This window comes from Carassius gibelio, chromosome A6 (assembly GCF_023724105.1).
Source record: "Carassius gibelio isolate Cgi1373 ecotype wild population from Czech Republic chromosome A6, carGib1.2-hapl.c, whole genome shotgun sequence".
Lineage (NCBI taxonomy): Eukaryota > Metazoa > Chordata > Actinopteri > Cypriniformes > Cyprinidae > Carassius > Carassius gibelio.
In genome coordinates, this window is record NC_068376.1 from 28,892,261 (window position 1) to 28,909,248 (window position 16,988).

Consider the following 16,988-nt stretch of genomic DNA (forward strand, 5'->3'; position numbering starts at 1 on the left):
TCAGATACTGCACAGGTTGATCCATAGGCCATATTTCATCCAAGTGGATGCTGCACACTAGTGGTGGTTGAGGAGAGACCCCCACATGATTGTAAAAGTGCCTTGGGTGTACAACAATACACAATAAAGCGCTATATAAATGCATAATTCATTCATTCATTTTTGAAATTATACAGTGCAATTTTGAGTTTGTTGAGTTGATGATGATGATGATGATGGTAATCATCCATACCAGAGCATCCTGATAAACATTGGTCCACTGCACTTGTTTCGCCCGTTCACCTGCCAGCACCATTGGCCGTCCAAGAACATCCAAATACTCCTGATAACAAAAAAACACAAAGAATTCAACATAAATACTACAAGTACTTTATTACTGATCAGTCTTACCACACACACACCCAGAATCACCAATAGAAACAATCTATTCTCTACAGGTTACAACTAATAACACTCTGAGCTCTTCAAGTGCGACACTAAAGGCAGGAGTCCACACCTCCCTCTGTCATAAAGCAAACGACTGCGGCTCGCCGCTCCATTACATAAAGCACGCTGTTAAAGCGTCCGCCCGAGGGGCCAGTAGAGCCAGCTGCACAGAGGCACTTCCAGCCGTAACAAATCATCATAAAGCAGCTATTAAAGCTGCTAGAAAACACACTCTCGCTCCGGAGGGGCAGGGTGGGCTGCCACAGGACCACACTTGTTGGGTCGCAATAAGCACACGTTTATAAATGACACTTTGGATTTCAACACAACACTCTTTGGGAGGCTTCAATAAAACTGAAGAATTGGGTCATATTAGACCCCAAAAGAGTCAAAAAGAAGAAATTAAACTTATTTTAGGACAAAATCTCATTCTCATCACTGTATATATATATATATATATATATATATATATATATATATATTTATTATTATATCTATAGATCTATCATTCAAAATATTAGTTAATCAAAATGAAGCTTAAATAAATAGAAGCATAATTTTTAGATGAAAACATGTAAAATCTAAACACTGAAAATGAGAAATAATTGTAAAATAAGTATAATTATTAAAATAAGTTTAAGCTGAAGCAATAAAAAAACGAAATAAATATACATTAAAGCCAAAAAAATTGAAATGAAAAATGTGTATACTAAAAATATTTAAATATATGTATATATAGACAGATAGATTCACAGTTTCAAATGAATCCTAAAAATACTTTTATCTTAATTTATAAACTTACATTTGCTATAGAAATATCCACGTTTTGCTATATTTTATTTGTCAATTTTCAATTATTATTATACATTTTTAATAAACATAAAAAATTTGAATTTCACCACTTTTTTGTTTGTTTGTGCATGTTTTTGGTGACTGTGAGAGCTTTTACACAAAATATAATTCATTTTTTTCATGTTTATTGTGACATTTCATGAATTTCACCACTCTGTGTGGATGGCGGGCTGGGCAAACACATTGAAAAATGCAATCTTCCAGCTTCAACATCTTAACACAACTGATGGAGGGCCAGAAACTCATGTGGGGAATATTTGTCTCTATGAAAGCCACTTGTGTAAGTGTGGCCTTTTGGTCAAACTGCAGCATTAGGCCACTTTTATTTCTTGCTGGAACATGGAAGTGCTGACAGGCGTAACCTATTCTATTATTAGCTCACTAAAACACCGTTTAACGTGCCGTAGGGAAACATTTCAGCAGAGACGATGACAGGCGGACCTTTTCACACGGGAGAAAGGAGAAAGGTAAACAGCGGTGGGCCGGTAATGGTGCTCTCTGCGGTACGAGGGGATAAAGAGCAGTGACACAGCAGGCCACCGCACAGATTCGCTTGTAGATTTCCAGTCTGTCCATAAATGTTCATGAATTCAATGCAGCAGCTCAATTATGAAGGAGCTGCGTTCATATCGTTCTCATTATACTTAGCAATGTGACACTTTAATGTTACACAAGTAGAGAGTAAAGGTTTCACAATCACTTTCATAATCACCTCAATAGCTTTCCAATCATGCTAATAATCTGGATATTTATGCTGCATGTGATTCATTCAAATTAACTGTACTGTATGATAAAATAATCCTTTATACACTACCGTTGAAAAGTATAGCATCAACAATATATTTTTCTTAAGAAATGAATGTTTTTTCAGCAAATCAACATATTAGATTATGTCGATTGAAAAATTCAGCTTCGCATCATAAATATATTAATATTTAAAATATTCAGATAAAAAGCTTTTTTAATTGTAATAATATTTCACAATATATCTGGTTTTACTGTATGTTTAATCAAACAAATAATGCCTTGGTGAACAAGATTCAATAAAATAAAATAAAAAATCAACCCAAAACTTCATATACTCTTTTGTTTGGGGTTAGTTATATTTGAGACCACTGACATTGAGATCTTATTCAAGTTTAACGTTTTTATTTCATATTTTCCATTTTCCTTTAAAATTTTAAAGTTCCAGTAATTAATTTGTATTTATTCTTTTATTTTGCCATTTGTATTACTTTTAACTTTCCATTTCTTTTATTTCAAGTAACAATCTTTTCTAATGGATTTAGTTCACCCTAATTTACACAAAATAATGCTTGTATCCTTTTAAAATGAAAACTACTGTATATTATCGCCCAGCTATAATCTGTGACTATAAAGCATGAAGATATCAAGATCTTATAAGCCTCAACTCCATGATTTACCGTGAAGCAGTTTTGAAAAACACTATATAAATAATTTGACTTTTCCATGAAATTAGACATTCATTAGAAGAAGTTTTTTGCAGCTTGGATAGTTTTTCCTGTCAGAAATCCACCAGCATGTGCAAGCGATCGCTGTGGAAGCGCAGTTATTTTTGGCTCGGGCCGTCCACAGGGAGGAGGTGCTGAGGAGCTGCACAGGTGTGGCGATATATACACCTGTCTCACGCAGGCTGTTAGAATAAGTGGCAGCTCTCTGAATAAAATTACACCCAGCCTAATGGAACAGCTGATGGTTTATTCAAGCACCTGATCAGCTCGCCTGCGGAGAGGTTCGACGTACGCTGGGAGGGAGAAAGAGGCAGGCGGAATGGGACACGAATGAATAAAGCAAAGTTGGAATGGAAAAAGAGGGGAACAGATAGTAAAAGGTGATAGAGAGGAGATAAAGAAGAAAGGCTGAGAGAGAAGTGAAGGCACTGAATAATCGCACAGAAGAGGGGGGAAATTGGACCGACTGCTTTCGGGGAAGAGCGATGTTATTTCGGCAGGTTTCATGGGCCTCGGGAAAGATTGCTGGAGGATAATGAAAACTGTACGGAAAGTGGATTAGAGAAATCACAGTCCCGTTTGAATTTTACTGACACTATATATAGAAGTCTGTATCGCTTTATCCGTTGATCTTTATAGTTCTCTCTATGCTCTCTAGCGTGACATATATATCTCTAAAATTGGTGATAACATCACAGAGCTTCAAAGCTGGTGAAGCTGAATGAACTTACAGTGAATTGGATTCATGTATGGAGGCCTTATTAAAATGGAAAATCTGATTGGCTGCCGCAGCTGCTTTTGAAGCTGATATGAGCACACGTGTGAACGAGATAAATACTTTATTTTAATGCATCAGTATTGACTCTCACATGGCTGTTGTTGTAGTTTAATAAAAGAAATGAGCCTCTCGAGACCGTGTGCTACAGTGATTTTACCACCATTAAAAGGGTTTCACTTCAAGTACTCTACTTCATGTCTAACAACAATCTGAATAAAACATCAATAACATGCACTTTCAAAATGTTAAAAAAATCTATTTAACCCCAAATTATATATATTAGGTTAGAAATATTTTTAAAAGTCTATTCTGCTCACCAAGGCTGCATTTCTACAGTAAAACAGTAATATTGTGAAATACTATTACAATTCAAAACATATATTTTTTCTATTGTAATATATTGTAAAATGTAATTTATTCCTGCGATGCAGAGCTGAATTTTCCTCATCATTACTCCAGTCTTCAGTGTCACATGATGCTTCAGAAATCTTTGATATCTTTAGAGATTCTTTGATGAATAAAAAGTTGAAAATAATTGAATTTATTTGAAATACAAATCTTTTGTAACATCATACATCTTTACTGTCTCTTTTAATTCATCCTTGAGATTAATTATTAACATATTAATTTCTTAAAAACATATTACTGACCCCAAACATTTAAAATGTATTGTATTGTGTATATATGTAAAAAATAAACCAAGCAGCAGTAAAGAAGACTAACCTGTGTGTTGATTCTTATGGCTCCGATGGAAGGGATCTCAAAGTAGTAACCTGTTCAGAAATAAACAAACCATTAATAGAGCTAGTTAATCTGGGCGTATTTGCTCCCCACCTAAATATAGTGAGCTGACTAACTAGGCAACAACTGTAAGAGTGTGCATGTGTTATTAAATTACCTTGTTCTGACAAGAATCTAAAGCAGTTTTATTGTATTCTTTTGAATAGCAGTATTCACTGTGGCAAATTGAATGCAATCATTTTAAGGGAATTGTTGATTATAAATGTAATCTATTCAAAAGTTGATAGAAAACAGATTCTTTTCATTTAAAAACACATTATTTCATCCAGTTGTGCTCATGAATGTGTTTAATTGTTAGTTTAGCAACACACATTATATTTCAGCACGCAGACAGACTGACCGAGTGCTATGCATACAGTATGTTAGCCAGAGACTGTGCCGTGCAGCGGTTTGATGTGTGTGCCTCGTTAAGTATTCAGATGATGATTATTGAGAGAGTGGACACACAGACAGGGTCAGTATGGGCTGCTCGACACACTATCAGACACAAGTCTGAACAAAGAGCACAACATTAGAGGTGCTGTCCTCAAAGTCTCAACAAACTTCAGACTGCCGCTTCAAACTCTCTCAACACACACAAGAAGAAAAATGAATACTTGCATATTTGACATGTTAAAGTATTACGTTAGATATTGACTTTTTTGTATATTTGTGAATTTGTCATGATGCATTAAAAATCAAACTACTGTATGTGTGGCATAGCATATAACACAGAGATGTTCAAAACTAACACTCAGACGTGAGAATAATTAATTGTAAACATGTTTAGTGCTTTTGTTACATACCGAAAAAACTCAAAAACCAATCTTAAAATAAAACAGATTTATATAATCCTCATTAATCTGAATCTATATTTACACAAATTCATCAGAATCAATAAAATCTTGAAATACGTAGGCATTTTAGGTTGATAGTATAGTTTTCCCCCGATGCTGTAGTTTTGAATGTGGATATTTTCTAAACAGGTACCATGTTTTTCTAATTATGTTTAGGGTGAAAACACAGACGTGGTTGAAATCATTCGGCTGAACATGAATTCAGTTCAGCCTTCACTCGGTGTGCTGTTATTGCTGTAAAGGTCACTGAACAATTTCAGTCTTGATAACTTCAGGACCAAACATTTTGTGGCTTATTTGAGCTGAAACCATCATTAACGCAGAGCTCGGGTGTAGAGTGGCTAAAGGCTGGGCCAGCAAAATACGGCTGTGATTTTCTTGCTATCCGGTATCTAAATTAAAGAAATGTCATTGGTTCAATATAAGACATGCCCAAGTGAAAACATTTGAGGTATAACGTCAGGTTACCAAAGAAAATAATCTGATCAACTCTTTCAAACTAGTTATTCACTTATAATGAAGGTAAACAGGGCCATGCACTTTGAGGGTTTAAGAAAAAAAAAACATGAAATTCATATTTTATGTATGAAAAAGCTTTGAAGAATTATCTAACTATTACATACAACAACAGAATTTTGTAATGAAAAAATAGGGTGGTATTTTGGTAAGTCTTTAAAAGCATATAAAAGTCGAGAATTAGAGTATAAAAACTAAAACTTCTAATCAAATGAATGCGAGTCGCTGGGAATCAAAGAGACTGAGGCTCTGATTCAGCGGTGGCCATACGAGACTTCGTCTGTGTCAGTGGAGTGTGAACGAGCTCGCTGAGAGACAGCCGGTGGAGTGACTACACACACTAAGCCGTGTCAAACAAACATGTCTCTCATTGTTGCCACCAGTCCGATCCCTTGACTTGGTCATGATTACAAAACACTGAATCCATTTGTCTCCGCCTCACGGGCGACATGTACAACAAAACAATAAGACGCAGACAATCCGATGCAATCCACATCTTAACAAGCCCGTCAAAGAGCACTTTGTGCATGTTCAGAGAAGGAAACGTTGTGTATGCATGCTAACATTGCAGTGGCTGCGAATGCTTTCAGTCAGATATGGTGTTGAACACATATTCTACAGCGAAGGGAGAGAAGCGGACGTGGATGTGGGCTTTGTGAGGGTGTCAGGGGCGTTTCTCTGCCGCTTTGTGATATCGGCGAGTGAAATGAAAGCCTGGAGTCCGCTGAGAAAAGCGTGATGCTTGCTGTGCCAGACTCTGTCCCCTCACTGCCAGTCATTACAGCGGAGAACACAGCCGCACAGAGGACTAATCCTTAAGTGGAAGCACTTTTGGCTAGAGGCGCCGAGAAGTTGCGGACGTGGTTATCGCTGCGACGGCAGTTCCTCTTCGGCTAATTAATTAGAACGAAAGGAGGGTGGCAGGAGAAGTGTTTTGCAACCATTTGTTATTAACTAATCTGCTGAGAGTGAGAGTGTTTGGCTACAGGCCTGGAATTAACTTGTTAGGTCAGATAGGTCAAAATTACTCGAGCGCTATTGACCAGGATTACATATAACCTCTTAGTGATTTTACTAAATTTTGGCTTTAAAGGGATAGTTTACCCCAAAATGCTGTCAATTTCTCACCCTCGGGCCTTTCAAGATGTAGGTGATTTTTTTCTTGAATACATTAGTAAAGAAGATATTTTTGTCTGAAACTGTAGTCCTTGGCGATTCATTAAATGCAAATCAGTGGCTGCCTGTCTTTGAGAATAAAAAAGCATATCAAGAAACATAAAATGTTTTTTTTTTTTTTTTAGCAAGTTGCTATTTGCTTGCCGAGCTGTTCTTAACATAAACTGTTTCTAGGGTATCGCTAGGTGTTTCTAGTCTGAAACAGCTGAAAAGTTCAGATTTAACCAAATCTACATGCTCACTCTCTTACCCTTGTTGGCACAGGCGATCCACTGCAAAGGAGTGACGTCATAGTTGTGCTGCCCCACAGAGAATGTGAAAACTCTCACCTGTGGATGGAAGACAGTTTATTAGATCACATAATCTGTGTAGCAAATACAGAGTAGTTCCTTCTCAAGTCACGGCTTGGATGTTATCACTTTGGTCTGAAAACTTGCTCCACACAGCTAAACATCTAAATATTTTGATCAGCTGTGATTTTGTTGTGTCACGTGTTATTTTCTATTTTAGAGAGGACAGAAAAACTGCTTGTTACTGGAAGGCCAATACCACACAGACGGAAACACCAGTATTGAATCGTCTGAACTGAATCGCCTCGACTCACTGTTTTGTTTGGCCAGTTGTACTTCTCAAAGATGTCCTGAGCGCGATCCTCGCCACCGTCTGTGAACATCATTATCATCTTATTGCAGTATGCTCTCGGAGCGCTGGTCTCCTGGGAGAAACAGAAACAGGAATGCAGAATGTTTGTTTCTAGGGTACAAATTTTGTACTTTGTTCAATAGATTTATAAATTGTGCACACAATTTCCTAATTTGTTCCATTGATTTATAATTGTTTGCACAATTTACTAATTCGTTCCCTCGATTTGCTAAATCGTGCACACGATTTATAAATCGAGAGAATGAATTAGTAGATTGTGCATACAATTTAGCAAATCGAGAGAACAAAATTGTATTTGTGTGAAGGTTTTAATACATCAAGGGAGTGAATCATGTTCAAGACTTTTTTTTATTTTTTATTTGCATGTCATGTGCGGGGCTCCGGAAATATCCATTTATAATAACCGATGCTTGTTACGTGTATCTGATACGTGTTTAAATACATCATGAACCACTATTCAGTAAAGTAGTCTGTGAAAAACAATGCTAAGGTCCAGTTATTCTACTACTCCGCCCACTTCCAGATTACCCAATAGATTTGGCACCCTGGGTTGCCAGTTAGTGGAAAACACAGTGTATTGCAGTCACAGAAGCCAACAGACAAACTGGATTACAGATCGCAGATTCTACCTGACCTAAAAAGCCTTGGCATCGATCCAAAATAAGACATATTTTCACAGAATTCACTACACAAATGACCTAGGCTATAACAGTTTCCCATTTGGCACTTGCACATGTGTCCAAGCACTTATCCATGCGTGTGTGTGTGCGGGCACGTCTGTTCCTCTAATCATACGTCTGCTTTTGTGCCAGCTGCCGGCGACTGTCCTATCTCTGATGAGTTACCCAAAAGTCCCCTCTCCCTATCCCATCCAATCACAGCTGTCACTGACATTCGGCCTACGCCACATCACTCTGACAAGATTCTAATAAAGATAAATAATACTGCTGCAATTACAAATTTACAGCGCTCTCTTCTCGGCCTATCAGGAGTCAGCAGGCAGAAAAATTTAAATGGCTTGTGGATCTGAGAGCGACAGTGAAAGTCAGAAAGAACGAGTCTTTCTGAAGAGAATACAGTCAGTCTGTACCTCACCAATCAAGCCATCACGATCTGTTTGAGCAGCAGTCGGCCAAAACTAAAATACTTGTGAGGAAGCCACACAAATCTGTACACTCCATCAACATGCTTCTGCATTATTATATTTATTGTGGTCTCAAACATTTCTCCTCAGATTCTTTCAGCAAGATCATTTAAGGCTTACTGAATCTATCGCCTCATTTTGTCTGTTTTTATTGCTCAGAAATATGAGAAAAAGCTGACACTTAAATTGAATATAACTGTGAACTCTGTTAAATCTCTGAACACTTTGAAAAGGCAGCATCTGAGAATACAATTTTCCGCTGAGTTGGTAAGAGGATGTTTTGGCACTTACAAATTTAACTAAGCCAAATCCAACTAAATCTAGCAAAAAAAAAACTCTCTTTGGGAACATCCAGGGATCTTCTCAAAGGTAAAATGACTGAAGTAAATCAGATTTTTTATATTCTGATATATATATATATATATATATATATATATATATATATATATATATATATATATATATATATATATATATATATATATGTATATATATATATATATATATATATATATATGTATATATATATATATTTTTTATTATTATTAATTAATTAAAAATTTATTTATTTATTTTTCACTTAACATTTTAGTTGATATGCATGCCCAAAGAGGATTTTCTCAACATTGAAAAAAATATTTTCTCATCTATTTCTCTAGTCTATTTATTTATTTGTTGAGTTTACAATTTTCTTCATTCTATTTCAAAGCACAATTAATTATTTTTTAAATAGAATTTTATTCAGCAAGGATGCATTTATAATATTACAAAATATATCTATTTCAAATGAATGTTATTGTTCAGCTTTGCATTACATGAATAAATTACATTTAAAATTATTAAAAAAATAGTAATACTATGTCACAATATTGCTCTTTATGCTGTATTTTTGATCAAATCTGGTGAGCATAAGAGAACTCTTTCAAAAACATGAAAAAACGGCACCAAACCCAAACTTCAGATAGTTTAGTTAGTTTATTAAAACTGAACTTACTTGTGTGTCAGTGATCAAGCACTTCAAATTAAAGATAATTAATTCACATCACAGGAAAAGAAAAAAAGAAAAAGGATACATGTCCTCTTAAAATCTGAATACAAAATTCCAGTGTATCTACATGTAGATAACTATGAAGACATGAGTGTGTGTGTCTTACGTTTAACAGCTGGTCAAAGGCAAACTGAAAGCCGGTCTTGTAGTCTGTCGTCCCCTTGGCTTGCATGTTCATCACAGCATCTTTAAAGATCTTCTTGTTTTTTATGTTGGCTTGGACCAGCGTGGTGAAGCAGGGCACCACGGCGTACGCTTTCTCATTGAACTGACAGAGAGACAGACAGACAGCAGCTGCTTCAGCAAGTCCATTAAAGCTTCATTATTCATCTCCATTAGATCTCACAGCATCATCATTTCTGCTGTTAACACTCGCTAATGGAGTCACTTCTTCGCAATTCATAATTTGCTTCCACTACAGATGAATCAACTCGGATGGAACCTGAAATCTATTTCAAATCTATTTCACAACACTAATCATCTGGATGGTTTAATAGTGCTCAAATTGGAACATCTTTACATGCGAGTCTGTTTTGATCATGAAAAACACACTGCTGTTATGTTAAAGGGTCCTGAGTGGTTGACAAGGTGTTGCTATGTGGTTGCTAAAGTGTTCTGGGCGGTTACTTGTTTTTTTGTCCATTTTATCATCTGTCAAGAGAAAAGGAAATAGCACACTTCTTCACTGAAAGCATACACAAATAGATGCATTTTCTTAAGAAGCAAAATTGTGTAAGATATGTGAAATGAATTTATCTACAATTAACTGAAAATTGTTATTTTATTTATTGTTTATTTTACAATCATAAACACAGATCCCACTTGTTATTATTTACACTTAAAAAACAGTTTACACTAGTACTAAAGGTTTTCTTTTTTTTTTCTTTTGACACAATATCTTTGAAAGCTTGTTTCTACAACAGGATTAAAAAAAAAATTAAAAAAAAAAATAAATTGCTACTTTTTATCTCATAATTCTGAGTTTATATCCCACAATTCTGACCTTTTTCCCTCTGAATTCCAAGAACATTTTGAACTGTGAGATAAAAGTTACAATTACAATTATTTTTTATTTTTATCCCATGGCAGAAACAAGATTCCATAAATACCTGTAGCATCAGTACAGCTTTACTTACTGAATGCACAGAACTCAGCATAAAGCATTTGTGTGTGTGTGTGTGTGTGTGTGTGTGAGGAAGCACAGCTGTGAGGTACATCCGGCTGTCTTGATTACAAGGTTTCACACTGCAGGTGCGGAGGAAAGAAAATGCCAATGCAACAAAGAGAAATGGCTTTCTAAAACTGCCTACAGAAAAGAAAACTCCATTTGAGATGCCTTTTACTCTTCTTTAAAAGAGACGGGATTAAAGGGAGAAAATCTACTCTGATTCATTAACTAACCATGTTTTTGATTTGGACTAATTCGGTTCTTGAGTTCAGATCACTGACTCAGTGATGCCTCAGCTCACTTTAAGGGAGATTATCAGCAAAAATTGACTTATATTTCAGCCAATTTATCACACAAAACTATCATGGGCTACTTTTACAGACCATAGACCAGAGTTATTGCTATAGCATCTGGATGGAGAAGAGTCACCGGAAGAGTTTGAATCTCTCTTTTTGTGTTTCACAAATAAAGAAGAATGCGTGACACAAACCTAATTGTAAAAGTCTGAAATGCTCCTTTAAAAAGCCATAAGGGTTCACTTTGATTTCATGATACTTTAGGCGTCTGGAGGTCAACGGCAATGAACACACATAGTGACTCTTATGTGGTCTAAGACTGCTTTTCTTCAGCGGGCTGTAGAATGAGCCGTGTTCCGGCTCAGATTATGATGCTCATTTTGCGCTCTCAGAGCCAGGATTAGGAAACACACACTAAGAGCCCCGGATCAACCCGGATTACTGGTGTGCTACTGTTTCATTATGTGTGTGCGTCTGTATATGTGCATGCATACTTGTGTGGGTTGCATTTGTGGGCTGCTATTGTGCAGTTGCAATAATGAACCCGCCATAGATTAAATGTTACTGTGCATTCTGCATTTAATTATCATACAGGTTTAGATTCATGGAGGATTCACAGTTCTGAATATTTCTGAGTGTTGTTTCAAATGTATTCAATCAGAATAACAGCATATTCTCCATTATCAAGCGATGCAACTCACTTCAGCTATATATATATATATATATATATATATATATATATATATATATATATATATATATATATATATATATATATATATATATATGACACTGTTGTTAAGACTTCATATTTTCTTTTAATAATGAGATTTTCTGTCATTAAAATGTTTTTTTCCCCCCTGTAATAACGAGATAATGTGTCTTTAAAATGATATGTTGTCTCATAATAACAACATATTATATCCTAAAAATGTTTTTCACATAATAACAAGATTTTATATTTTTGAAAACAATTTTTTTTTTCCACTGATGTTTAATGTCAAGTTCAACCAGGTTTCTTGTCAAAATTGGCAACTCCTCTGACAATAATGTAGAAATGTGATTATGCTACTAATCAAAGAAAGAAATATAATATACTGTCACAATGGGGAAAACTATATTTTAAAAATGTCAATAGAAGAAAAATGTTTTAATGAGAAAAATGTTCATTTTAATAATATATACTCTCGTTTTTATGATAAAATATATCGTTTCAATGAAATAACATCTGGTTATTATGAGAAAATGACATTTTAATGAGAAGTATCTCAGTATCTTGTTATTATGAGAAAATATATAGAGTGGGAAAAAAATCCTATATGTATGTGGCAGAATAATTATATGAAATATTATAATAAAAAATATTGGTAACACTTCAATATTAACTACCATGAACAAACAATGAACAATATATTTGTTAATATTATTTTCACAGTGCATTGACTAATGTTAACAAGCAAAACTTTTGATTTTAATAATGCATAAGTAAATGTTGCAATTAACATTAACTAAGATTAATAAATACTGTAGAAGTATTGTTCATTCTTAGTTCATGTTGACTAAAGTAGTTTATTATGTCAACCAATGGACCTTATAGTAAAGTGTTACCAAAATATTTCATTAGAAATATTACCTTACATAATTATTAAATATTACTACATATTACCACACACACACACACACAACACACACACACACACACACACACATATATATATATATATATATATAAAATTAATAATACAAATATTTATTAGTATTACTTTATATAATTATTAAATATTAATTTATATAATTATTTATATTGATAATAAGACAAAACAGTAATGATAATTAAAATACAATGTACTGTATAAACAATATATGAAATTTGGGCTATGCCATTATTAGTTGATACTATTCAAAAAACCTACCCGAGCCACATTTACGTAGTCGTCATCAGAAAGTGTGTCCAGCATCTCGATGACAGAGGTTTTCATCAGCTTCAGGGTCAGTCCACTGACACTGCCGCTCCTACAAACACACAGAAAACACACATCAAATGCATCACATGCACAGAACGCAACATTTATCTATCAAACCCGTCATGTCTCAAAATGGCACTGTACAGAAACAAAAGCCCAAAACTGCCGTTGCCAAGCAGACGTTGTTGCTAAGTGTCTCCCCAGTTCCTGTCCATCAAAAGTAAACCGTAGACGGCACATTAAAAAGTGCAATCTCCACAAAGAGAATGAAGACATTCGATTTGCAAAAACAAAGTACATTTAAATTCTATGCTGCAAATTGGATTTATTAATAGCCTACAGCAGCTACTGAAAAAGCAATCACAGAGCACGAGTTCATGTGTCATTTGGCTTCCAGAGTTATAAGGGTTAATAAAGCAGAGCACTCTGGGAAAATAAACCCCTGGTGACAGCACTATTGTCTCATGCTTCCGGTTGTCACAATGAGATCAGTCTAAGATTGTCAGAAACGTTCAGTGTGATGGTGCTCTTGATTGGCATGAGATTGCTTTGGCAAAGCGACAGCTGCAATCGGTGTACTTTTTAATTAGATATCGGTATCTATTTAAGGCTATGGAGGATTGCCAACAAGTGACAATTAACCTCCATTAAGCAGTTTTTCTTGAGAGGTTTACTTAAGAATATTAATGTTTTTTTTTTTTTTTGGACATTATGCACATAATGTATGATTGAGGCAATCACTTATTTGCTAAACTATGCAAAAGTGTTTCTAATGACTCTAAATGCACAGCACTTAAGGTTTGATAACTAAAACATTTCAAAGGAAGGATGATTCACTAAACGTGGCATTTAACAACAAAATAATTATTTCGATATTGCATTACATTATAGCTAAAATTATGATGCAATGAAAAAAAATGCTATGCATACTTTTCACTGATTGCATCTGTAAACACATCTGTTCATGTATGATGCAAAAGCGTTTTTTAGATTATGCATTTTAAAGGTCAGATAAGATCGGAGTCGCAGGAAGCTTTATATTCTCCACCAGCAGCCCAGATATCAGCAACAGTAATGCCATTTTTCATCGCATATAACCTCTAAGTCATATTTGGAGGAACACTGTAGCATTTTGATGTTGAGGCATGAGGTTAATAAGATGGAATAACGTTCTTCTCAGCAGACAGGTGGCAGTACAGCACCACACTGGTGTTAAGGCATCATAAACAACACATTTATCAACACAGACGACAGACAGTGTGGTCATGCAGGGCATATGAGACACAAAGAGAGATGGATCGAGAGTGTGTGTGTGGTCAAGAGGATACTTACACGTCCACAATGATGACCATGTCCTTTGGGGAAGAAGCTCCCTGAATGTACCTAGCAAAAGTACAAAACAAGACTAGTCAGTGCTGATATTTGATTTAAATGGCTAAAATAAAACAATAAGCCATAGAGGCTGTGAGTTACGGTGATTTTACCATGATTAAAGGCATAATATGAAGTCTTACCGATGGTTTAACCAGACTCAAGTTGCTAGTTGCTTTTATAAAACAACAAATATAAAGTAATATAATAAATAAGCCAAACTAAAGGTGTTTTACAGCCAAAAAACAGCGCAACTTAGCCTATGATCCATACTGTACCACACATGACACAATCTAATACATGCCTTCTGTCATCTGATTGACAGTTTACACTATTTAACAAGCTAAAGACCTTTAACTGTAAAGCTGGTGCTTCACGTGCCTTTTTGATGTGAAATCTTTACTGATTTTATAAACGCAAGAATAACTTTTCTATCGTTGGCAATATTTTAAGATGAACACAAGATGAAGACTGAAGCAACTTAGGTTTAGCTTAAGCTTATTATCTGTACATATATATATATATATTTTTTTTTTTTTGAAAAATGATGTTCAAATGTGAGTATCAGCTTTGATCATCAGGCTTTTGAGGAACGCTTATTTGATCATCTCTCAATCATCACTGCATTGCATTGCATTATGTGTTTTGTGACGACAGAGCTTTGATAATAAAACTACGCATTTAAATATCATCTTACTATAATCATAGACATACAGTATATATACAATATATTGCGAAAACTAAAATTTAAATGCATTTATTGTAAGATAATTTGTGATACTGTTATAAAGATCTCATTGCTTTACATTTTAGTTTACTTTCTGGACTTATTGCATATTTTAGCTATTTAAGAGTGTTTTTTGTACTTGAGTTTGAGCTCCATTTTGAGCTCCATTTTCTCCAATCTATATCAAACTATATGAGACATAAAAGCCTGATCAAATTTGATACACAACAGAAGACATATATGCAAAAAAAAAAAAAGTATATTGTGTCTACATATTCAAAAAACTGACTATCATTTGATAAATCAAGTCATTTCACATACATTTAAGCACATTTTAATAGAAATGGTTCACCAAAGCTTATCATAAGTCCTATTTTCAAGCTCATTATCCCAAATCAAGCTTTGACTTGTCTTGTGTTTGCGCTAAGCTAACTTCTAAGTCTGAGAAGCACAGCGTCAGGTGAAACGTCAGGCGTTTATTCTTAGCCTGACTCATCTGACAAACACATTATGCAGTCCGCCCGTCTCTCTGTGTCTTTGTGAAAGCACTAGCAGATCGTGCGGCGAGTAGAAACACTTTGTCTTTAGCCATTTTTAGCAAGGTGCTCAATTTGAGTGCATAAAGACAATGAGCGATGCATGGCACTTTTGTGTCACCGACAACAAAATAAATAAATAAAGGGCCTAATGCAGCATCTGTCCACCGCTGATAGAGGCTGACACACAGAAAACACTAGTGAAGCCGTTTTCACTTTTCCCCGTGCAATTAAAAACACATTACACCTGACGATCAGAGCGAGAGACTGATGGACGTCGTAAAGCTGTAGTCTAAAGAGCTGGAAAACGTGGTGAGGTGATTGGCTGTAGTGCAGACAGGTAGTTAGCGCTTTGTGCTCGCAGGAGCAGACCGATCGTCTAGGGTCTCTTCTGTCGCGGTAATCAGGCTGAAGAGGCGACGTGAGAAGTGGTGCCAGGTGGCCGCGGCTCGTTGAGGAAGGGTTTGAAGGATGGCTAAGTTCTGGAAAAATGGAAAAGCCCTGGCGAGCAACAACACAACACAAATCTAACTAGCGCACTCCACTGCAAACCTGTACGCTGAACTCTGACCCTCATTTTGGTAGCCAATCCGGTCGTAATGCCACTGGAGGGTGCTAGATGTGGAACGAGGACTATTAGAGTTGGCTGAAAGGACAAACACAGCTGAAAGACTGTAGCTCACAATACCAGTGCTCAGACATGAGTACAAAGCTTTTGGCTGTCGAAGTGGGTGAAATGAAATTAGTTCTTGATAACTGAAGATGCTACCTGAAAGGTTAGACCTTCTCCATGAGAGCTGGCTATAAAAAGAGTGTTTTTTTAAGTACAGTGGTACTACCTTTATCAGTTTAATTACCAAAGTATTTCATTTGAATGAGTTTAATGTGAGTGAAAAAGGGAGACAACTTTTATGCTTCTGGTACAGCAGTATGGAAGTATTTGAACGTCTATTACGTTTATTTTAAACAAATTGTCTATCCAAATCATTTTACTATCTTAAAGTAGTGACGACTAACTCGTCTGTGTCGTCAGACATCTATCTATCTATCTATCTATCTATCTATCTATCTATCTATCTATGGTGATTTTCCATATTTTTGAAGCTTACAGCTGCAGTCCTTATTTATTTCTAAATGCATATCCAGCCTAGACCGCTCTGTCCTTTTGCGCTTCATGGTAAGACGTCACACAGGTTGTGAACGATATGAGAGTG

The 16,988-nt window shown here is 35.5% G+C and overlaps 1 protein-coding gene across 4 annotated transcripts in view; it reads right to left on the bottom strand.

Moving 5' to 3' along the window:
• LOC128015996 (voltage-dependent calcium channel subunit alpha-2/delta-2-like) overlaps positions 1 to 16,988 on the bottom strand; it is a 168,539-nt gene that overhangs the window by 26,580 nt on the left and 124,971 nt on the right. For all 4 annotated transcript variants that reach the window (XM_052600288.1, XM_052600286.1, XM_052600287.1 and 1 more), the window contains exons 9-15: positions 14,473 to 14,523; positions 13,090 to 13,189; positions 9,819 to 9,980; positions 7,462 to 7,572; positions 7,108 to 7,186; positions 4,252 to 4,301; positions 233 to 322 (exon numbers count right to left, since the gene is read on the bottom strand). In XM_052600288.1, the coding sequence (XP_052456248.1) occupies positions 233 to 322; positions 4,252 to 4,301; positions 7,108 to 7,186; positions 7,462 to 7,572; positions 9,819 to 9,980; positions 13,090 to 13,189; positions 14,473 to 14,523 (643 nt within the window). The remainder of the gene's footprint in view (positions 1 to 232; positions 323 to 4,251; positions 4,302 to 7,107; positions 7,187 to 7,461; positions 7,573 to 9,818; positions 9,981 to 13,089; positions 13,190 to 14,472; positions 14,524 to 16,988) is intronic.